The 23,904-nt window shown below is 42.3% G+C and overlaps 2 protein-coding genes across 2 annotated transcripts in view; one reads left to right on the forward strand and one right to left on the reverse strand.

Moving 5' to 3' along the window:
* Positions 1–11,973, reverse strand: part of zc3h3 (zinc finger CCCH-type containing 3) — a 65,828-nt gene extending 53,855 nt beyond the window's left edge. Inside the window, exons 1-3 of the mRNA XM_040129602.1 lie at positions 11,894–11,973; positions 7,543–9,028; positions 7,064–7,236 (exon numbers count right to left, since the gene is read on the reverse strand). Coding sequence (XP_039985536.1) covers positions 7,064–7,236; positions 7,543–9,028; positions 11,894–11,939 — 1,705 coding nt within the window. The 5' untranslated portion in view covers positions 11,940–11,973. The remainder of the gene's footprint in view (positions 1–7,063; positions 7,237–7,542; positions 9,029–11,893) is intronic.
* A 1,357-nt stretch (positions 11,974–13,330) lies between these two features.
* On the forward strand, positions 13,331–21,896 carry cyldl (cylindromatosis (turban tumor syndrome), like). The gene is made up of 15 exons (XM_040129428.1): positions 13,331–13,647; positions 13,948–14,392; positions 15,542–15,820; positions 16,428–16,506; positions 16,593–16,771; positions 17,080–17,245; positions 17,797–17,938; positions 18,398–18,508; positions 18,601–18,692; positions 18,788–18,851; positions 18,970–19,102; positions 19,875–19,983; positions 20,068–20,186; positions 20,953–21,166; positions 21,251–21,896. Exons 2-15 carry the CDS (start codon positions 13,952–13,954, stop codon positions 21,433–21,435), a joined length of 2,313 nt encoding a protein of 770 aa, XP_039985362.1. The 5' UTR covers positions 13,331–13,647; positions 13,948–13,951; the 3' UTR covers positions 21,436–21,896.
* The last annotated feature ends 2,008 nt before the right edge of the window (positions 21,897–23,904 follow it).

The following is a 23,904-nucleotide window of genomic DNA, read 5'->3' on the forward strand; positions in this document are numbered from 1 at the left end:
AGCTAAAGATGACAACACCCCCTACCCCAGCCAAGCAATTTAACAATGAAGGACACTTGCATTTTCTGCCTTGTGTTCTCAAATAATTAATAGGGCTCTGCCTGTGTCCTGTTAGGTTTCTGAATTATACAGACGCCCTGGCACATGGGCCATTCCTCTGGATACCAAGAAAACATTTACCTCCTTAACTGGGAAGGAGTCACAGTCACCTCAGGCTAAGGTTTCAGAACTCAATAGTATTGATTACACATTTCAACACATGCCGCTCACGCCCCCCCCAACAAATAGACAGCACACAGCACTCTGAGCTCATTTTAAAGTTCGGTCAAAACAAACTGATCAAATAACATGAATAAAAGACCGTTGGAACCTATAGAACACGACACAAGATTGATATATCTTAAGGAAAATACATAAAACCTCTCCAGCAATTTGAAACTCATTCAACATACCTCATCCAGTCATTTGACCAGGTTTAGTGAAGCATTACAAGTGTTCACTACTCTCTGTCTCCCCTCGGGAATCCCAGAGGAGCTCAATCTGTATATGTTGATCTCAAATGAGACAGAACTTTAATTATGGCAAGTTGACAGTTTGATGGGAGTCTGAGGAAAGAGGAGGGGTTTACAACATAGATGCAGAGGAGTTACTTGTGTCTACATACTGTAGGTAAAGGAGTCTGGTCACTGGCATGAATGATCTCTGGGTCCTGAGGTTAATCAAAATGCCAAATGTTACTGTGCACCGTGGCAGAGAGCTATACTGAGCCCATTCTGCACAGGACACCTTCTTACACGAGAAGCTGAACCATTCATGCAACCAAATAGCCAAACGATTTATATAAAGGCACAAAGATAAATGCATGCAGAGGTTCAAGCTACTTTTTTCATCCTAAATGCTAAAACATATGCTGAAAAAAAACAAAAAAAACAATACTTTTGTACCTCTCCTTCTCTGTCTGCACTGGCATCAGCAGTTTCTACCTAAATCATTACGGAACGGCGGCAATTCTGGATGTATGATTTGTTTGCATGTGTGTAGGCACATGTCTTGTAAAGCATGTGTGTGAGTGAGACAAATGGTGACAGATATAAAGAGAAAGGAAGAGAGAGAAAGCCCTAGTCAGAGACAGACAGACAGAGAAGACAGAGGTCCACCTGTTTGACACAGAGAGCCTGAGAAAGTGCAGAGGAATGAGCAGAATGCCAGTGTGTTCGTGTGTGTGTGTGTGTGTGTGTGTGTGTGTGTGTGTGTGTGTGTGTGTGTGTTCGTGTTTGCATTAGGTTAGGGTCCACATGGTGCAAATGTGTGTGTGTCATCCAACTGATAATACTATGGGAGCACTAGGGAATGGCATTTGGAGAACGGTATGTAGAAAAGCAGCTGATGGGAGAATCATACACACCAACACAGACACACACACCCACTCTACTAAAAACATTTGACCAATAAAAAGTTCAGAGAGAGAGCAGCATATACATATGATATAGAGTGAAGCTTACAGTATGCACATAGCAACACTAGCTGTATGTCCTGAGGTGCAAACAAACATACATGCAGCGAGTCAATGTCCTGGATAAGCTGCCTGTGTGTGTGCTGTGTGTGCATAAATGTGGGAGCATGAGTCAGTGAAAGGAGAGTGCAGGACAAGTGGCCACAGTGTGAAGGAAAAGTGGGAGACACTGGAGCAAGTGTGAACCAGAGAGTGATGCAAATAAACAAACAAAAATATACAAACGTGTGTCATGCTGAGGTGGAGTCAGAAAGCGACAGAAAGGGTTTTTGAGTGCAGTTGCACATGTTGCAATGCATGAAAAATGTATTGGCTTCAATATTTATCGTTTTATCATTTACATATTGTATAATATGAATTGAAGGACATCCCTAAACCCCTATAATGGTAATAAATAATGGACCACGTAGGTTTACAGAGACTCTTTCAAAAGCTAACAACATAACAAATATGATGTCTTTAAGCCAAAAAAACATGGCTAACAAGGAGATACAATGTTTTTACCCACCAGCACTAAGGAACAAATGGGTAGGGTTTCAGAACTTGAAGCATATAAATGATAATCTACTAAGAGACTGTTTCTACTCTAAAAATCAGTTTACGAGTTGTAATCAAGACTGAGAGAAGACCAAAATGAGACAGACACAACTCCCAATATACAACCGTGAAGTTATTACACACTCAGTTGGCAGTTTATTAGGAAAACCTAGCCAAAACTAATGATGTCTAATACAACAGTCCTACAACAAATCCCCCTTCATGAAAGTTTCAATGTTCAGCGTTTGTTGAAACTGTGTTAGAGACATCTGGATTCAACTATATGGTCATTCCTGAAGATGTGGTGTTGTTGAACTGCATTGCATTATGTTGAACGGTGTTCCTATTATATCGTCCACCCCATTCAAATCAATGAGGGTTGCCTAAACAACAGACACAACTATTTGTATAACGCAGTACAAAAACTCCACAAATTTCAGCCTCCAAAATGATCATAGAGTTGAAACAACAGCTCTTTAAACGTAGTTTCAACAAAAACCGAACATTATAACCTTCATGAAGAAGGATTTATTGCAGGACTGTTGGATTAGACTGCATTAGTTTTACCTAGGTGTTCCTAATGAACGGACAAGTAAATGTATAGTGTAGCAACAGCGGCATTAGATCCACACAAAAGCAGCGCAAAAACTGTTTTCCTTGATTTCCTGCTTTAGTGTTCAGCCGGCAAATCAACTATGAAGTGAAATGAAAAGAAAATTAAAATGATAACCATAATTTTCCCTTCATTTTTAATACTGTAATGAGTTCATGTTGCCTGAACTTCATGAACCAATCAAATAATCAAGAGTGTCTCTATACAACACAAAGAGTCCCCAGTGCATGTAGTGTTTTTTAAGGCACATATGTAGTGAAAAGGAGGCATCATGTCATTTGTGAAAAAATAAAACAAAACATGTTCAAAACATGATCAACATGTTTCACATTCATCATAGGAAAAGCCAAAACAAAATGAGTTTACTTTTTCGTCGACCACACAATCCTAAAACAGATTGGTCAAAAGGTGCTTTTGCTGCTGTGTGATAGAAATATGGCAATAAACAAATTAATTCAGGTCATTAGTGACTAGTATTTTGATCAGTACTCCACACAGGCTGATCCACTTCATGAAAATGGTTCTCAGCTTCTCCCATTATTACACTGCAGAGTAAAGCCTGTGTTTGTTAATAGCATCCCATCTGTGTTTGCATGTGTCTGTACGTACAGTAGTTTGTACATACATATCACTGGAGAAAGTGGAAAACGTCAGTGACAGCAGGGCCTCAATGCAGAGCAGCACATATGATTTATCGGGTAAAATAAATGGGATCACTGTAAGAGCGGTAACGGGATCCCTGAAGGAGGGGGGTGAGGAGGGAGGATTCTTTTGTGGTGGTAATGGGCTCTGTGGTGTCGGAAGGGGGGGGGTTATTTTTTTTTGTTGATGTACAAAAAAAATATTCTGCAGCTATTTTGATGAATGACTGATCTTCATTTTCAAAGCAAGATTACCAATCATTTCCTACAGCTTATGAATGTGAGAGTATGCTGCTTCTCTCTCTTATGCCAAAAGAGAGTATCTTTGGGTTTTGGACCATTGTCAGACAAAAAAAAAAAACATCTAAAAGACATCACCTTGAGATTTTAAAAAAAATATAAAAAAAACCTTTTTCCCACCACTTCCTGGCATTTTATACACCAAACAATAATCGGCGGCTTAATCGGTTGTGGAAATAATCATTGGAGCACATCCTAATTATTTTGTAATGTGATTAATGCCAAAATTTATTACTTGACTTGGCTGACTGTGATGTTTCAATATCTTGTAAAAACAAATGTTTTGTTAGCTGATTTGTTGTTGTTCATTATCATCACGTTAGCTCTGTACATTGGATTTTTACAAAATTAGATATTCAGAAAATCTGATTAATTGTGATGACTTTATAGTACAGTCCAGATCTAAAATGAGATGATACAGAAAATGTCTGCAGTCTGCAAACCGATATACAGTACTGGGCATAAAAAAAGTCACAGGGAATATTAGCAGAGCAGTGACGACAGATACAGAGAGCAAAAAGTCTGAGAGAGACTGGATGAGATATGGGGGGGGGTAGAGACCTAAAACGCTCCAGAACCCTGTCACACGGGGCCTGAAGCCGCTCAGCTCAGCACTCTTCCTCTCTGTGCTCTGTCCATTCCTGACATTTATCTGCTTTATTAGATTATCTGGGCTACATGGCTGTCTCTGGGCGCATGCAAGCACGCACGCACACACACACACACACACACACACACACACACACACACACACACACACACACACACACACACACACACACACACACACACACACACACAGATATATACATACACACAACTCTTGATTCATTACAGCTTTAACTGCTTGCTTAGGTTTATGCCCTCTTTAAATTAAACTGCAGATATCCGAGCACCTCAGAAAATGCTCACCCTCTACCGTGAAGAGGGGAGGCTAAAGCTAGTCATTGAGGAGGAAATTAAGAAACAATGTTTGCGAGTGTATTATCATGCATGTGTGAGTGGTCATAACGTTAGTTTTTAAACAGGCTCATCTATAGGGACTCTGCTTCCCATCATTAGTAATTCAATTTGCTCTTTATTAGCAGCTCTTATCAGAAGCACAGACGGCTTCGAGCAGCTTTCCTCACTCCATCTTCCTCTCCACTCACCCCTGCGCCACCTTTCCTGTGTCTCGGATTCTGAATCCACATCTCTAATTACAGATGCATGTGTTCCTACGGTAGGCCGTTCAGGTTCTCCAAGAGCGACATAAAAGACAGGGAGAAATGATGAAGGGGAAGGGAAGAGGAAAAGGATGTAGGAGGTGTAAGAGAGGACGCATAAAGTTAAAGAATCAGAAAAAGAGAAGCAGACCGATAGATACAGAGCCATGGGGACGAATAAAGCCTAATGTTAATAGTGATGGCTTTTCTAATGTCTTCCGACTCCATTGTGTAGGGGAGATTACACCAAGATGGGCATGAGGCGTGTAGGGTACACGCAGAATGACCGGAGGGTTGGAGGGGCAAGTGGAGGGAGGGAGGGAGGGAGGGAGGGGGGGAGAGAGGGAGAGGGGCTGTAAAAACAATGATTGCTTTCCATCAGGTTAGGCCTATATTCTACAGTTCGTTAAAACAATCCAATTTGCAAAAGGATAATTATGCATTAGCTCCTTTTTATCTACTGGAGAGAGCGGTGCCAGGGCTTGATAGCAGAGTCGCTGCCTGCCTCCACCTCTGCAAATTACCCGCTATCGGCACTTGTTCGCCATCACGGCTGAATTGGGCAATCAATTAACCCCCCCCCCTCCTCATAGCCAGTGTGAATGCCTCTCCTGTGACAGCCAGCAACATAAAGCCCCTACAAGGAAGACACGGGTGTGAGCTGCTGCCCTCTACTGGAGATGGCTGTATTAGCTACTGTCAGAGCTACAGCTGAAGGGCCAATTACTTTGCCCAGAAGTAAATTTATACTCCGAGAAGTCAGTGTACTAAATCTCTTTGATTTTTGAGTGTGTGGTTGTTTTACAATGTTGTCTTACAATATAATGCAGAAAAGTAATGTAGGAGCTACTAACAGGAGGATTTTATAAAGGAAAAATTCAGAATTTGAAAAATGAAATTTGAAAAGATTTCAGAAATCTTTGATTTCTCTTAGTGAAGTATAATTAGCTTTTGTCATTGCAAAGTCCCAGCTTGACTGATTTCCTACTAATACAAAAGTAAAAATACTGATTTCTTTAACTGCAAGAACAGCAGCAGTAAATGGGAAATACAAACTGTATAGTAAAGGATGTAGTTCGCAGCAGTCACAGTACACTAGAGCACAGACGGTGTACAACTGACACAAGCACTGAAGAAGGACATGGAGCCAGAGTACAAAGCAACACAAATTAACAAAAAGGGACTAAAGTTAGGATCCAAGGAACCAACAGAAACGCAGAGGAACAGTGGTGGTCATTTAAACTGGAAAATTTCTTAGAAGGTCAGTTAAATTGTCAAGAAGCTGAATTTAACACATGACAAGGACAGAGACTGATGTGCTTGACCCAAAATCCCCATGACGGCAGAATAACAATTAAGTGTCTGTTTGAAATCCTTTTTGCTGTTATCACAGGAGACAAAGTGATGTAACAAAAGGAGGATTGATATAAAGGGAAAAGAAGTTGACTTAGATATTTGAAGCAAGGAAATTTAACATCACAGTTATCAAAAATCTAATCCAAGAGATATACTGGTATGTGATATGGAAAACAGAGGCCAGTTTACTGGATGGGAAGACTATTTGCTCTTAGAACCAGGTTTGGTGAGCTTTGGAATTATATAAATAACCGCGTACAAAACATAAGTTAATGTGCTTTGAAGATGCAAGACAATTACAGACAGTTCAGACCGGCAACTTTTTGGAGTAAATGCAATCACTGATATTCAAGGAGAATTTTATTAGACCAGTTTGGTCCCACTTGGGCAGATATGTCAGTGGATCCATCAGAACATGAGGACTGTATGGGGATGGAAGGCTTGTGACTGCTGTGAGTTATTGGTGAGATTCTGAAACAAGTTGTCATAGCACCACCGTTAGGCCGCAGATTTTGATTCTTATTAACGAAGTAGTGGGTGAGATGTGATCCTATCTGGAAAGTGCTATGGGTCTTACCGAGTGGCCAATTCACATGCTTGCAAGTGGGGGTGACGATGGGGAATGTTAAAAAGATTAATTAAAAATAACTACTACACTATAGGATCACAGAAATTGCAGTTGTACCATAACTAACCAGATTAGGTATGTTCGCTCCTAACCATGTGTTGTTATTTTCCACGAATTAGCATTTGTTTGGCAGCTCATTTGAGCAATTAGTCAGCAATGGCAAACTCATGACAGAAAAACTATGCATAATAAATGGTCTAAATGAAACTGAACAGAACAATACCAAACAACAATAAACTTGTACTTTAGTCTCTAGTGTGTGCTCCTTACTTGTCCTTGATAAGGTGGGGGAGAGCCGCCTCAACTTGTGTCTACCAAAAGACACGAGCTCCCTGGAGGGTGTCCTCCTAACTCCTGCGGGAGTCCTAGTCGAGGTGTGTATTCGGCCCCGTGGGGAGTACTTCACTGCTGACGAGCTGCTCCCCCTCTCTGACCCACCTCCACTTTGGTCACAATACAGAGGGCAAAAGAGAACAGTGTGATCAGTAAGACACTAGAGGTTACTATTAAGCTAATTATGTCAAAAAATAAATAAATAAAATAAAACAAACAAACTATGAATTGATGTACAAAAAAACAGCAGTCTAACATGAACCAGGACATACAAATATATAAGGCCATACTTTGCTGCCACCTTCTGGTAAGGGACAGTTACAATAAAAAATACAAACATAATTACAGAAGCTCCCAGTGCAGAAATAGACCTGGAAGAAAGTCAATCAGATCATGTGCATGTTTTCATTATTTACCTGTAAGCAGACTTCCTAATGATCTTCATCCTGCTGCGGAGTTTGAACCCACTAGGGGAGGAGGATGGGAGGGAGGCACGTTGAGGTAGAGATGGGGAAACAACATGCCCTCCTTTCACTCCTTTGGTGCCTTTTTCTGAAGTCCAGAGGAAGGCAGACCTACGACGAACCTCTGCTGCCCCTGCTGTTGCTGCTTCAGAGGTACTCTGCCCCCCAGCCTTCCAACGGTAACGGCTACTGAGTGAGGGGCTGGATGTCTTTTTTATTTTAGCAGAGGGAGTGGAGGGTGCTCTGAGTTTCTTGGGGACCTCTCCTTTTTCTAGAGCTCTCTGAGCAAGAATCAGGGCTTTGGGCGATATTGGTTTTCGAGACATCTTGGCTTGGCCTCCAGCGGAGGAGGAGACCCATTTGTACTTGGAGGTCTTGGGGGCGACAGTGACCGGGCTAAGCTTTCGGGGTAACTTCTTAGCAGGGGTTCTCTTACTGATCGTGAATGAGGGGGAGGTTCCACTGGAAGCTCCTGCTTTGGAGACTGACGTTGGGACAACAGTCACAGCTTTTCCTGTGGGTAAAGAAATGGAGCTACCTTGTCTGGACTCCACACCTTCCACACTCTGGCTCTTCACCCAAGTGAACTTGGATTTTTTCAAAAAAGATCTACTGACTTGGGCCTGGTTGGTCTGAGATGTGAGGTCAAGGGAAGGTTGTTTAGCTACCTTAGACTGAGCAGAGAGAGGTAATGTGGTATTACCAGTTGTAGGAACTGCTGGAGTCTGTTTAGTCTCAGTGCTGGTTTTGCTGGTCAGCAAAGGTTTGATCTGTTCTTCAGAGCTGCTCTGCAAGGTCAAGGTATTGGTCTTGACTTTAGGAGGCACTTCTGAAGAACCACAGACTATTCCCCCTGGAAGGGGAAAGTGCCTACTTTCACCCTTCTGCTGAAATTGAATATGTCTGTGGTGCGTTTCATGTTGCAAGCTTGGGCCTGTTGAGCTTGAACCTCCTTTTGCATCTTGATGCTTAGACAAAGCTGCCCCTTCCCCTCTTTTACATAGAGCATCTGTGGAAGGTTTCTTTGTTGCCTCTTCCCTAATTCCTGTGATGCTGCTTACATGTCCGTCTTTCTTCTGTTGAGCAATCCCTGACGATAAAGCAGCAGTATTGGTTCTATCACTTTCCTCTCCTCTGCCTCGGCTGGGCAGTGAGATGCTGTGAGAGACAGGTGGGGAACTAGACTGATCCACAGAGGAGGAGGTAGAAGCTGAGTGATGTCCAACAGAGGGTTGATGGTTCTTGTTTCTCAGAGAGTACGTTTTCCTCCAACTTCCACGGGTCTGAAGAGCATAAAGTCTCCCTCTGGAGCTGTGAGGATGGATGAGAGATGTGCTGTGATCCGTGGCTCTGGCTGATGTTGGAGCTTCTAGATGCCTCTGCTCAACTCTTGTAAATGGTGCGTCACCATGGACACTCTTGTGTTTATTAATGAGATCTGGGAATTTAAAAAAAAAGAAAAAAAGGGAGATTTGGTTGTCAATCACTAGCAGACCGATAAATAATAATAGGAAACTATGAACCAGATTAATTGGTTGGCTCACAAATAAAAAACATTAGATTTAGCTTTACCATCATGTCAAATGTACCAGTACAATAAAATGCAGTTTAGCATCAAACCAGACAGTGCAAACAGCAAAAAAAAAAATCTAGCAATGCAGTTTATATTTTGTTTGGCTGGATTTCCAGTGAACCATCTCAGTGATCCCTGCAGTAAACCCAGTACAATGGAGATTAACAGAATTTCATTTGTGGTTCTAACGAAAACTCAATAATGTCTTTCCAGAATGACTGTGGGGGGAAAAAAAAAAAAAATCATAACGAATGCCAATGTTTCCTTAGAGGGCAAAATGGAGAGGGCATTGGGCTGGGTCATTTCTTTAAGCAAAAATGCCAAAAATTAATTGGTCCCAGCCTTAGTTTTCTTATTCTTCTATGTTAATGAATGGAGTTTGGGTTTTGGAGTACTGGTCGGACAAAACAAGCGATCTGAAGACATCGCTTCAGCCTCTGGGAAACCGTGATGGACACTTTCCGCAGTTTTTTTAGTTGCCCAATCAAGAAAAATAATCGACAGATTATTTGACAATGAAAACAATCGTTAGTTGCAGCCTTAATGCTGCAACCTTTACAGTCACCATATCTTAACCCAACTGAACCTTCACATTCTAGGCAGTGAAAGTCCCATCCTGACGGAAACAAATTTAACTCAGTGTCTGCTGTGAGTTTAATTAGCTTCGATCAGGACAGAGGTTTTACCTCTAGATGTGGCATTAACAGGCACATGAGCCATTAGCTTTTGGCTCTTTAAACAGAATGTAATTTGGCCTGCTGCAGACTGTGGATGTGACAGGGAATGTTTACTTTAGTGTCTGGCTTCTTCTCACTGCTTCCTCTAGGTTTTGATGGAAATGTGATTATGACAACAGCAACACTGACATTAGCCTCTGTACTCTATTAGCATTTACCGTTATGGTGTTACAGAAGCAAATCCTAACTAACTTTATGAATCCTATTTTATCCCAGATTAGGAAATCCTAAACACTCAATCCAACACTGGTTATCAATTTGTCTGTTACCTAGCTACTGACGATACTTTTCTCAACTCATCTCACTGAGGTATTTTTGTAACCCATTAGATTTCTCATTGAAACGTACACAAAAAAAAAAAAAAAAAAAAAAGTGGAACAAAAACAATGACTGCTACTTAACTTAAACACAGGTGAGTTAGAAGTGTTGGTAAAATCTGTAGAAAAATCCAAAGTTGTTCTTTTTGGAGAATTTACAACAACGCTGACTCGGTAGATAAAAGAAGAGAGAGTGGGCTGAGATAACACACAAGGTCTGGCATTGTTGTTGCTTAAAAAAAGAAAAAGAAAAAAAAGAAAAAAGTACACTGACAATTGATACGACAAGGAAAGGAGAGCCCCACGTCGCCAGGACGGCCTCCCCGAAGCTGGTCGTAGTTGCTCGGCTAACTGCAGGATCATGGCCCGAGGTAGCCCGTATCTACTAGCGAGCGTTTTGTCGTCAAACCGCGACACATTGTTAGGGTCTGCCATAAGCCTCTCAACGAATAAGTTCTGCCTGCTGACATTCCGTTGATTGTGTAAAAGCCATGAAAGAGCAGCCATACGTGTTAAACGAGTTAGCGGAGTGGTGGAAAAGTGAATGTCAGGGCAGCTTAACAGTTATCATAAAGTTGGGAGAGTTCATTTAAGATTCTAGGAAGCTTGTGTAATACACTTTTCCTGTCTTGAGCTGGGATGGGAAAATTGACTTAGAAGCGATTCACCTGAAAGGGCTTTTTTCATAAATCAGTTCCTAACGCTAATTACCATGGTTACCAAAGAGTTAAAACGGGATTTGAAAGTTAGGAAGTTACTGTGATATGGCCCCTGGCGCAGAACTGACACAAGCACTGAAGAGAGACATGGAGCCAGAGTACAAAGCAACGCAAATCGACGAAAATGGGCTAAAGTTAGGATCAAAGGAACAGTGGAACAGAGGAACAGTGGGGATCGTTTAAACTGGAAAATGTCTGGGTGGAAATGATCAGCTGAAATAAACGCACAACCAGGTCAAGCGTTTTTGCTCAGAAGACTGATGTGCTCGACCCCAAAAACCCCATGATGGCAGAATAACCACTAAGTGTATGTTCGAAATCCTCAGTGCTAACAGGAGACAAAGTGATACCACAACCTGAGGCTGGAGAAAAACATAAGGGGGGGGGGTGACGCTGACTGAGGTATTTGCAGTAAGGAAATCAACTATTTCAATCTGATCCATGAGATATAAGGGCGTGCGACATCAAAGTCGCGCCTGTAATTTGCTCGACCATTTATTTACCCCTGTACCTTGCAGCTGAACAGTCAAACTGTCTGGTTCGTTCTGGTATTATAACAGAGAACCGGGGAGGAGAACTACTGACCTGTTACCGGTAGCTAAACGTTCCCAGCGTACTGTACAAAAACAAAAACAAAACAAAAAAACAGCTACCTGCTTCTAACAAAAATTAAAACAAATAAATAAACCAGACACCGGTGTACGAACTAGGCACCTCTACATATAACATCCTATATCATGAAGGGCAGAGACGTGTCTATTTTTAGACCGGTGAGTAGCGTTAACGGTCGCTTTGACGGCGGCGAAAAAGCTAACTGTTAACTTTCGACTATAAAGAGCGCGCGGGCCGCACACGCCTTCACGGCGGCCTTGAATTTTTACCTTTTTCCTTTCTTTTCTTTTTTTTTTACCCACTTTCTGCTCACGCAACTGTCGACATTTACAAGGCAGGACTTACCCTGAAGAAGTTCAATTTGTCTCTTCAGAGCTTCCCTCTCCTCCATGTTTACGCCTCATCTGCTACATCATCAAACGGCGACTAAGCTAGGCCCCTGCGGATGACGGGGTTTATAATGTCCAATCACAGCGAACGGGAAGGTTCACGAGTGACCCCTCAGCTTTGTCTCGCAGGGTGGAATTTCATTGCAGAGACAACTGTCAGGTGGTAGCCAAAAAAAAAAAAAAAAAACCGAGGTGCAACGATAAATTTCTGAGGCAGTATTCGTTAAATACGATATGATACGATACGATGATTCCTAAAATTTCCAATTCCTCCTGAATAAAAAGAAATATACATTTTAAACTCCTAAACGCAGTTTATCCTTCAAATGAATTCATCAGAACAAGATTCAAATGTGATGTAGACACCTGTCTACTACGCAACATCAGTAGTTGGGTTTTAGTATTTTCTTCGGTTATCGAATCGAGTCTCTTCAGCCTTGCAGAGTGTGTTTTGCCGTTTGTCTGCAGCTTTTCTGTCCCTTTTGCCAGAAAAGAGTGAAAACCGTTCTCACGTCGGTACGCGGGTTAGCCGGAATAATTGCACCAACTGTTTCCGAGAGGAAGAGCCGCCGTTGCGTAACTTTAATACGGGAGGACTGAGTCCACCTCCGCGGTGCTGGCGTCAGGTCGGAAATCACACACACACACACAGAGAAGGAGAGATCCCCAAACCTGAACACATGAAACCACAAGTGTCTGCATGGAGAGGCACCAGAGAGAAAGTTCATGTAAATGAGTGGACACCTTCAGTTTTGGAAGAGTTGTTCTGATGATAAGAGTTAGAGAGGCTGTCAAATGTTATTTCTCTAAACGCTCACCGTTGGCACAATGGAGCTGTTAGATAATAAAAAACAAAACAAAAAAAACTACATTTTCAGCCAGAGCTGTAGACTTGAGACTTGGACTTGAGCCAGACTGAGGACTTGCATCGCAACTTTGGACTCCTCCACTCCGAGACTCGACCAACTTGAGACTTGGAGGCCAAAACACTGAGGAGACCAGACCCGGTCTCCCACTGACATTGAAGAAGCCTCCCCCGAGAGTCAGCGCGCCTTCCGGAGCTCTGTCAAAGTGTCGTGTTGGCGACTTGAGGCTTCGGCTGGACTCGCCCGCGAAGGACCTGGGACCTGGGACTTGACCTGGTTGAAAAGACGCGAAAACAGCTCTGGTCTCAGCTACTAGGCTACAGAATGAAGCTGCAAAGGTGGCAAACAGGGAGATATTTATGTGCTCCAAGGATACACGCTATATAACCAGATTTAAACAAAACGCCATGTCACCAAACCTGCTCTTCAGAGGAACAAAATTTTTCTTCTTCTTCTTATTATTATTATTTGATACACTAATCTGGTAAAGCCGTTGCTTGCCTGTGAGACAACACTGAGGGTAAATGGCTCTGCGGCTCATAGCAAGAGGTGCTGTCGACTGATCTGAAAACAACTGAAACTGTTCCTTCAAAAACATTAACGACGCCCGGCGAGGAAGTACGTCGTTGTTTGGTCGGTTTTCAAACTCAAAAAAAAAAAAAAAAAAAAGGCTAAAAAAGCCACAGACGGTAACTTTCGCCAGACGGCTGCGAAAAGCCAAACGACAACGCTCTGACATGAAGTGAACTGAAAGGGGAAGTGAAACTTACCGAGGTCGGACACACAGCGAAAGGAGCGAAGATAAAATAAAAAATCGAACTCAAAAGGTGCCGAAAAAGTGAAGGTAACGCAAACCGACGTTTAGTCTCTCACAAATGCTTGTTTTTGTAACGACGGGGGATCTGGACTCAACTTGTTCCATAAACTTTACATTTAACGTTTTCAGTGTTAGCTGCGGTTTCAGTTTGACGCTGTGCAGTGACAGTGTTCATTCTCGCCTCCAGCCAACTAACTTGGTAATAGGCTTATTGTTATTATATTAACACCTGTGTATATACACCCTGTGTGTGTGTGTGTGTGTGTGTGTGTGTGTGTGTGTGTGTGTGTGTGTGTGTGTGTGTGTGTGTGTGTCTCCTGGCCTCAGCAACATGACGTCCAAAGACAGCCTCTACTTCATCGTAACAGAAAAACCTGAACACCCTGGACACATCAAGGCTGGAAGCATATGTCACATCTCTCAGTACAAGCACAGGTCGGAGGTCAAAAGATGTGGCTCTCCCTCAAAGCTGGCGGTCACCCCCTTCGGCTCGCACACAGCTTTAACGTACGAGATAGACCCGGGTCACATGCAGGCCCTGAGTGCAGAGGAAGCGGCGCTGCTGCTGGCCCTGCCTGAGGACACGGAGAGGCTCAAGTGGCTCAGAGAGGGAGCCGCTCTCCGGGCGGCACCGGGACTCACTGAAGGCACCTCGGTCACTGTGGAGGAAGGAGGAGAGGAGTTGAGAGGCGTCATCCGCTACGTCGGGAGGCTGACAAGGCCAAAATATCCAGATCCCTTATCAGGAACGTTCTTTGGGATTGAACTGCAGGTGGAGCTTTTAAGTGTTTGTTCACCCGAAAAACATAAAAACCAAAAGGCACATTGTCCATGCATATACGGTAGTTTTTCTTTCATTTGGTTCTGAAGTATCCACCCCTGCGTCCGCCTTCGTACAGTGGAGGTGAATGGAACTGTGTTTGTGGTGTTCACAGAACAGAAAACGTTTCGTGTAATGTGGGGTTTTGCTCCTGAAATGATGTTTGAAAACGCATGGATTTCTTCCTGGGCTTTTCTCGTTGAGCTGCTCCTCCAGACTTTCTCTGAGTACAGTATATAAATACATGTTTTCGCTTTCTAAACTGTCTCTATAGGTAATAGTGTATTTTCCGGAAGCCATGAACAGTTTTCATTGGAACTACTTTATACACGTGTTACTTTAATGTTACGTATCACTGTAACAGTACATCTTAAAGCCTCAACAGCGCCATCACCTCCCACAAACATTGCCCACTTTGCTCAGGGAGTATTTGTTGGGTAGCAACTAATTCAGAGGAACGCTGCACCGAGAAGACACTGCATCTTCAAAACATGACTTGGGGCGGCAAACCACCACATTTGGTTTTTTTGTTTTGTTTTTTTTAGATCTACGAGCACAACAAAGAAAGTTCCATTCACCTCAGTTTCATTGGGGTGTGGACGCGGAGTCTGAGAGGCAGGTATCTCAGAAGGTCAGAAAATGAAATGCACCAGGCCCTGCTGACGTATTGCCTAATGATAGTTTATCACCAATATATCGGATACAGCAGTTACTATAAACAGCAGAACAGAGGTGCAAAATATAGAAACACTGATGCCAATGCAAAGTTTATTTTTCAGCTTTAAAATGTCCCACTCAGTCGTAATTTGGTCACCACACTTGTTTATGTGTTAATATTTTTTTAAAAATCCACTATCATTCTAGTCCTAAATGCAGTGTCCTAAGTGTCTGCATGGCTAGTACCACTGGGGGTGAAAAAAAACAACAAAACAAAACATGTTTTGTAATGAGGATGAACTGCGCCTTTAGATCCTGTATATGCTCCTTTTTTTTTTTTTATCATTAACAATAAAATGTACAGATTCATTTTCTGAGGGACCGAGCGGAGGATGTAACGTGACATTAATCCAGGGGTCCCGCTATGCTTCTCTCCACCCCCAGGGAGCAGACAGGGGGAAGGGGAATACCAACGGGTCCTACCAGTATGAAACCTTCTTCTCCTGTCCCAAAGATTGTGGCATTTTTGCCCCGTTCTCCAGAGTTAAGCCTTTGGTTGCCAGTTCCTTGTCGCCCTCCGTCCCAGAGCCCTCCTTACGGCCACAGACAGAAGAGCTAACCTTGGGGGACAGAGTCACTTACTTCATCAGTGATAAATGTCGCCATGGCATGGTGATGGATGTGCAGGACAAGAACGGACAACATTTTGTTAGGATCTCCACAGTGAGTAATATTTCACTTTTTTAGTTTATTGGCACTAATAATAAAGACGCAGTGTTTTGCTCCTTCAAATATTGTTTCATTGACGGAGTGAGCTAAACCCGTGACGCAGACTAATTTCCAGTATGTGATCACTTTCCTTTGCTTTTTATTTTCACAGCAATGATAACATTGACCTTATTCTTTTATAATTTCGTTGTGAATAACAATAATTAACAAGGTCTTAAATGTCTTAAAATGTAAGTTCATGAAATTTGCAGCCGCCCTGTCATTGTTATAGCAACAACCTCTTCCGTGACTGGGACTTTCACTTTTTCTCAGCTGATCACATGATCACTGTTGATCCTACCTGATCAGTAGCTGTCCAGGCTTCCTTTGTATGTACTGTATATGAGCTGATGCTTATAATTTATTTTTTTCCTCATATCTACTTATACTGCAAGTGTCCTTTTGGCCACCCGACGCCGTGCTGTGATTGTTCGTATGCTCATCCTTGAGTCCTCTGATACAACCAAACCTTCAGATTTTAGATAAATTCGCCAATTCCTTCGGCTCAAAGTTGACAGTTTGCAAGACATTTCCAATTTGATTTTTTTCTTGGCGTTTCCAGGACAAGGACGAGAACGGGAAGACCGGGGGCGAAGTTAGCATTCCACTAGAGTTTGTCGTGAAGGGAGAGGTGCCTGCAGGTTTGAGCAGCTATTTACCTGATGAATTGTGAGCCTGTTTCTCCATATTTGCGATGAATCTCACCCAAATATATTCTTCACTGTAGAGACAGAGAGCATGGACATTGATACACCGCCGGTGGAAGCAAACGCCGATGATCCGTACATGGGTCTGAGCGTGAACTCTCTGGTAGAGGTGACCTTGGCTGAAGGCAACTCGTATGGAATCATCCGCTGGATCGGCGCTCTGACTGATCAAGGGAAAATCATGGCGGGACTAGAGCTGGTAAGCTTTACGCTGACATGTTACTGTGCAGATTCGAAACTAAAAGGTACCTGCCTGGCCACGATGTTTAATTTGAGCTGATATATGTAGTTTCAGGCAAAGGCGGTTTGAACCTGCACTTTGCGAAGACGTTTGCAGTATAGAAACATAGAACGCTGGAACTCATTCGAAAGCTTTAGGAATATTTATTAGGTTCAAACGACCCAACGCCATCTTCTGTGACACCGATGATACTACTTAAGGAGCTCTACATGATTCAGTGTTTAATTTCAATCACCAGTCAAATCAGTCTGTGTTTCTGTCTGCAGGAGGAAGACAGGGGAGTGAGCGATGGTACCTTTAAAAGTGAGCGTATCTTCAGTTGTCCTCCCAGGAGAGCTCTGTTTGTGAAGCTGAGCTCCTGCCGTCCTGACTCCCGCTTTCAGAGCATATCAGCCAATCACAGTGAGGAGATGCCGAAACAGGAAGACACAGGTTAGAACGGGATTGAACTTCTAACTCCCCTCACGCACAGTGGAATATTTTACCTTAAAATTCATGTGCTGTACTAGACAGTTTGGACTGTGGGGACACTTGGTGCCTTCCTGTGGACACAGTGGTCCCGATGGCAGCAGAGTGACAAATGGTTAGAAAGAAAAATCCAGCTTTTGCACCGTTTACTGTCTACGTATTTGAAGCGTGTATTTTAAAAGATAATTTCTTGTAAAACATTTACCCTTTTCCCAATCGCCATTTTAAAAAAACAAGAAGAGAAATTAGTAAAAGAGAAAAAAGCATTGCACACAGGGATATTGTACATACAGTTTACATATTGTATTTTTTATGTTTTGCTAACTGCATACGTAATGTACATAAAATACTATCTCATCTCAGGCTGATTGCTGCATCTGCCAGCTGGAACAACAGCTGGAGGCAACGCCGCATCAGAAATGATCACCATCTGTTACTGCCTGTTGTGTAATGTGTTATGGTTTGATGTGTTTACATACATAATAACTAATGTGTGTGTTTGTGTGTTACGTCAGAGAGAGAGACAGAGCAGGGCGCAGGGAAGCCGGAGACTGTTCCTCCTGTCGGCACTGAGCAGGTTGACCAGATTCTGACTGGACGAATGAAGGGGATCCAAGGCCACTGCAACTCCTGCTACATGGATGCTGCCCTCTTCAGGTCAGGGTGATGAATATATGATGATAAACGATGTGCATTTTAAGGTCTACACTGAAGCGTATCACACGAACTCTACAAATCACAGGTAGGTTACCATTGTAGAGCCTTTTCCAAAGTACATTGTCGTGCTTAGAATCATTTCCTACCGCCCAGACAGCTGGTCATTTCTGTACACGATGGAATTTCATTTGCAGAGACTTGAAACTTTCTGTGTCAATTTCAAATTTTAAAAAGATGAGCAGCCCTGAATTGAATGCACAGTTTTGACAATGGTCTCCACGCACAGTGTTGTGTACTTTAGCTAGTTTCAGATCTCTGTGAATCTATTTCTATAGCACACTGAAGGGAATCAAAACTGGCTGCTGTCAATGTTGGAGACCAAATGAAAAATAAGCTTCTTGTTTTACTGTAATGTGATGGTTTTTCACGTCAAACCTCTGCTCATTTCTATGGTTTCAGTTTGTTTTCCTGCTCCTCTGTGCTGGACTCTATGCTGTTTAAATCAACAGCACCTCAAGATGCCCCAATTCAGAAAACACTGCTCCACGACATTGTCAACCCCCTCCGCAGGTGCTTTTATGTATTTTGCTAGACATAGATCAATTAATTAAGTTTTTGGTTAGAAAAACCACTGAATGTTATGTTGTCTGTGTTCTCTGCAGTAAGGGCTTTGTGGAAGGGCGGCACATCATGAAGCTCCGGCAGCAGCTGCAGAAACACGGCTACAGTCACTCCTTCACCACGGAGGAGAAGGGTTAGTGTCACCTGCAGAGCTGTTGGAGGCTTAAACACACACACATGTTGTTTTGTGGTTTAAAATTGACTGTTGATGTGACTGTTGCCTTATAGACCCAGAGGAGTTCCTTATTGTCATCATGCACCATATTCTCGCCCTGGACCCTCTACTCAAACTGTACGCTTACAACGCCTCCGATAAATTCTTAGATGCTAATTTCCCACTTTAGAGCTTGAATGAATTGTTACCGCCCCTCTGCGGAACAGTCGTTAATTACTTGTCCTCTCCCGTTTAGCCTGGCTGCCGGCAAAGTGCAGGAGAGCTACTGCTACCAGATCTTCCTGGACCAGAACCACAGCCTGGTGCTGCCTACGGTCCAGCAGCTGCTGGAACATTCCTTCCACAGTGCAGGACTCAAACTGGTAGAGGTGAGACCCCCCGGATTTCTGTTACACTCTTCATACACTGTAACACTAACCTACAACCGTCATGTTACTACGATCAGCAGTGACATAAAGCTCTACGAACTGTTAATACTTTTGCAGATTATCTTTTAACAAATTCTGCACTGTATGATTATTTTCACTATCAAAGCACTGTTTCCTTTCAAATATTCCTTTGAGCAATAAGTTACTGTTTTCAGAAATAAAGTGTCTGTGGGAAGAACCTCAGCAGGTCAGCATCTTACATGGCCGCTCTGTCACGTGTACAGTATGCAGATGAACGTGAGGCTTGTAAAGCAATTTTCCACCCTCTGGATCAAGGTGATCAATGAATCCAGTACCATTAACATTGCGTGCATTTCGTAATAAACAACTATTAAGCCCCCAAAATCTTTGCATTTTGAAACTGTATTTATTTTATTTGGTAATACAGTGCAACAGCTGCCTATCAGATTCATAATTAACCAATTAATCGTCACCTCGTTCTGTACAAAACCTGACCCTTTAGCCAGAGTTTCATATGTTGCCTCAACTGATCGGTCTGTGCAGCTAATACGAGACGGTTTCTGCTCATGTATGTCAGAGGACACTGGATTTATTCAACTGATGCTTCCCCTCTTTCATTGAAATTCTCCAGCAGATGGCTCTGTAGGACAGTTTTCTCAGCAGATCTCCTCATCTCCTGGAATTACTTCATTTTTGCGTATCCTCTCTGATCAGCGTGTAATCTTCTCATTTCATTGCCCTATAATTGCAGGTGCCCTCCTGCCTCATCCTCCAGATGCCTCGCTTTGGAAAGAAATTCAAGATGTTTGACAAAATCATTCCCTCTCTGGAGCTGGACATCACTGACCTCCTCTCCGAGGGTAAACAAACACATACACCCAGCGCACACCGACTTAACATGGACAAGCACAAGTGAATGCAACATGTGTTGTGGTGGGTTTCAGGTCCGCAGCAGTGCATACTGTGCGGAGGCCTGGCCGAGGAACAGTGCGCCGACTGTTTTAAAGATCCCGTTTTCAGCCAGACGGGATTCAAAGTCTTCTGCAAGACGTGCTCATCTCAGGTTTGCGTCATCATCTGGACACCTCTGCAATTTTGTCCGTCTTGGGCATAATTAAGGGCTTGGCGGGTATAGAGGGCATGGATTGATGTCAGCTTTCCACGTGACACCACTTCAGCAGTTCTGGCTGCTATTAAGGGGTAGAGCTGTCATACAGGAAGGAAACAAGCAAATATCTATTAAAATAAAAATAAAACACTGAACAAACCCTGAAGTCATTTACAAAGGTCTTAAATGTTTTTTCTAGCCTGTCGTAGGCAGTAATGTTAGTTATGAAATGTTTTTGTATGTTTTTTTTGTATTTCAGAAAGTCTCCAGTACCACTGTTCCAGACCTCTAATGTTATGTAAAATGTCCATATGTGCACCTCATGAATTATTTGAGGTGATATTATAAGTGGTTAATCCATCCATCCCTTCGTGGATTCATGAGGTGCAGGTTGTGTTTAGTGATCATTTGATGATATTCTTAGGAGTCATTGTTTCAATGTAGCTGTGTGACAAAGACGTAAATTCATGGACTTGATAAATAATTCTAGGCCTTATCATCCCTACTTACTTTCAGTGATATCTTTCATACATTTGTCCGTATGACTGTGAGAAAGGTATTAAATTGCAAAAATTCATTAACAGTGTTTTTTTGCATATTAGGGAGGGATGAAAAATAAAAAAGATTGTAGCAGAAAAAATAAGATTATAGAGAATAAGAGAACGATAGATAATGACTCTAGTCATGAGTTGTAGCCCTTATAGTTTGTCTTTCCTTGCAGGTACACTCTCATCCGCAGCGTCGGTCCCATCAGCCAGCTGCTCTGGACATCCCCAAAGGATACCTGGGTCGCAGCATACCTCACACTCTGACCAGGGACAAACTGGAGCTGTTCGCCGTGCTCTGCATCGAGACGAGCCACTACGTGTCCTTCATCAAATACGGACCAAACAGTGAAGACTGGATCTTCTTTGACAGCATGGCGGACAGACAAGGTGAGCGCTCTGTTTTCATACCTGGTCTCATCACACGCGTCATTTATACAAATACTCATTGACTCAGTTGTTCATGGTGTTCAGGAGAAATAGATGGCTTCAACATCCCTGAGGTGCACGCCTGCCCCGAGGTCGGCACGTACCTGGAAATGTCTCCCGCCGAGCTGGCCAGTCAGGTGCCTCGAGACATGAAAGGTGTGGCCAAGCGTCTCTTCTGTGATGCCTACATGTACCTGTACCAGAGCACCAGCATGTGCCTCTATCGCTGAGGGGGACACTTCACCTCGCTGGAAAACCTCCCAGCTTACTCAGTGCACAACTTGTCGATATGAATAAATATTGATGTTTGTGTAGTTTCCTTTTGCTAGATTGGATTGTTATTATTTTGAGACTGTGCGGAAGTAACCACATGAACGTTTAAAACCTGTCTGTTTATTTGATTTTCTGCTTTGGGTCCGGATACAGTTTATCAGGCTCGCATAATTTATAACAATATCGTGTTACTTCTGTAGTATTGTATAGAGAAAACATACAAAGTGACATTGCTTGCTCAATGTATTTGCACTGTAATCTAAAGAAAATAACAGACATTTATATGTGACACGTTGCACTATAATGTTAGGATTTTGTAGTTTTCTGTTTCCTCTTGGTGTTGGATAATTATCTTTAAAAGTTATATCTACAATTTTTATAGTGAGAGTGAATGATTATAGCATACCAAAAAAAAAAATCCACAAAAGAAGACACAGTGTAGTAATGACTTCAGGGTGGCTTGTTAGAAATGCCACTGCACGGCAGTGTTCATTTGCCCAGTAAGCTCAACACTGTACCGTAATGTTTTCTGACTAATGAGAGTTTAGGATGGTGGCTGGACCAATTACTTTATATATGTCAGTGAAATGACTTTCTGCTCTCTGGAGTGTCGAATATTAGATATTTGAATTTGACCTCATGAAATGATATGTTGCTTATTGACATGAACATGCTGTTTGGCATCTTTCAGCATCCCGACGGATGTGTTTAAGAGAACAGTACAGTACATTGCAGATTTGGGAAAACTGCACTCAAACAGCTACTTGGGACTGAACGTGTGGCCTTTCTCATTTATACTGTATGTGTATTGTTACTGGTTCAGATTTACAGTACAGTGAATATAATGAATAAATACAAATGATAAAACATATCCCAAGTCCTACATGTGTATGTACTGAAAAACCAACAGACACATGCCTCTGTAGGTATTTTTAGTGAAAAATTCGTGAAGGAAAATCACAAAAAGGTAAAAAAAGAAAAGAATATTTGATGTTGTCATATATAAACTATCGCTGTTCCTTTATTAATCAGTTACGCTTGATCTTTGCTTTACGATTCACTCAAGTGTACAACTGTGCCCATTTACCACTGGGGTCATACATTGGACTTAAAGATACTGAATTAACAGCATTGGCAGAAAGTACTCAAGCCGTTCTGGAGGTGTCAAAGAAGAAACTAGCCATCGACTGGTGTGACACCTAGCACATAAAGTGAAGTCTTTGGAAGTGATTAACTACCTTTGGTGACAAGTTGAACGGTTTCTATGAGAGACTTGCTTTACAGCACGGTAACTGTATATGATCCAAACTGTCTAGTAAAGATTAAACATCCTGCGGAAACACCTTGGTATCCGCAAAGGACATTTATTTAGCCTTAACTCAGAAATTTAACCGTCACAACAGCCATTTTTCAGACAGATCATTAATAATAAGATCAACACTGGTTTCCACATCTTGGAAAAATGGAACTGAATTTATAAATTGTTTCACCTGTTCTCTTCATCCTCTACCAGTTGCAGTTTTTAACTATTTTTAATTTCTGTAAAAAGATGTAGACTTAAGTGAACACTGCATTCTATAGCAGTTGTAAAACCCTTAATAAAAAACGCCCAATCTAGACGCTTCTTTCGTTAACAATTATCTGCCGATCCCCAACCCTCTGATCTGCGTGATTATTGAGAACACTTACTGTGGGAAGGTCTGTCTGGCTAAGTGGGCAGTTGGTTTGCATTTTAACCTGGATCAAGTAGAATGAAACTCACCCTGTCCTTATGTTGTGAATGTAGGTGTAAAATTCCGGGATACAAAAAATCGTGCATGTCTTTCGCTCTAAAAAAGAAGGATAGATTACTTTCGAGATCAGATACTCAGTGCGGCCATATTCAAAGTGCCGTATTAACCATAGATTAAGTCCTTGAGTTGAATGCTTGTTAACTTGTTAATTTGCCCGAGCGTGAGTCTTGCAATTTTATAAAGGTTGACTGTATGTGGAGTTCCCCAGGGATCAATTCGGGGTCCTCTCAAATGTTTACTCTGTACTTGTTGCACACACACGTTACCATTAAATATGTTGGTGACATTCAGCTGTGTAAAACCCTGTCCCCTGAAAACCTGAGCCCAGTAAAGTCAATGGTTTGAGTGTATGAAAGACATAAATAAACTGGATGCCTCAAAGTTTCCTGAAACTCAATAATGACAAAGATTCTTTTTATTAGCGCCTCAGCAGCAGGAAATACGTTCTCATTTAGCCCCTGTGTCTCCACAAAGTACCACACAGGTCACAAACCTTTGGATTAATTGGTGTTTTTGATCTGGATTTCCAAAACACTGCCTTTCATTACAGAAAACAAAGTTCGAGACGTCTTCTGAAAAGCTGGTTCATAAATCAAATGAGAAAATTCAATGTCGTCACACCAGTCCACAGAT

The sequence above is a fragment of the Xiphias gladius genome, chromosome 6 (assembly GCF_016859285.1).
Source record: "Xiphias gladius isolate SHS-SW01 ecotype Sanya breed wild chromosome 6, ASM1685928v1, whole genome shotgun sequence".
Lineage (NCBI taxonomy): Eukaryota > Metazoa > Chordata > Actinopteri > Istiophoriformes > Xiphiidae > Xiphias > Xiphias gladius.

Coding starts and splice junctions, on each gene's coding strand:
- cyldl (XM_040129428.1), top strand. CDS start 13,952: ATGACGTCCAAAGACAGCCTCTACTTCATCGTAACAGAAAAACCTGAA. Junction 17,939..18,397: donor ATGGATGCTGCCCTCTTCAG/GTCAGGGTGATG, acceptor CTATGGTTTCAG/TTTGTTTTCCTGCTCCTCTG. Junction 18,509..18,600: donor ATTGTCAACCCCCTCCGCAG/GTGCTTTTATGT, acceptor TGTTCTCTGCAG/TAAGGGCTTTGTGGAAGGGC.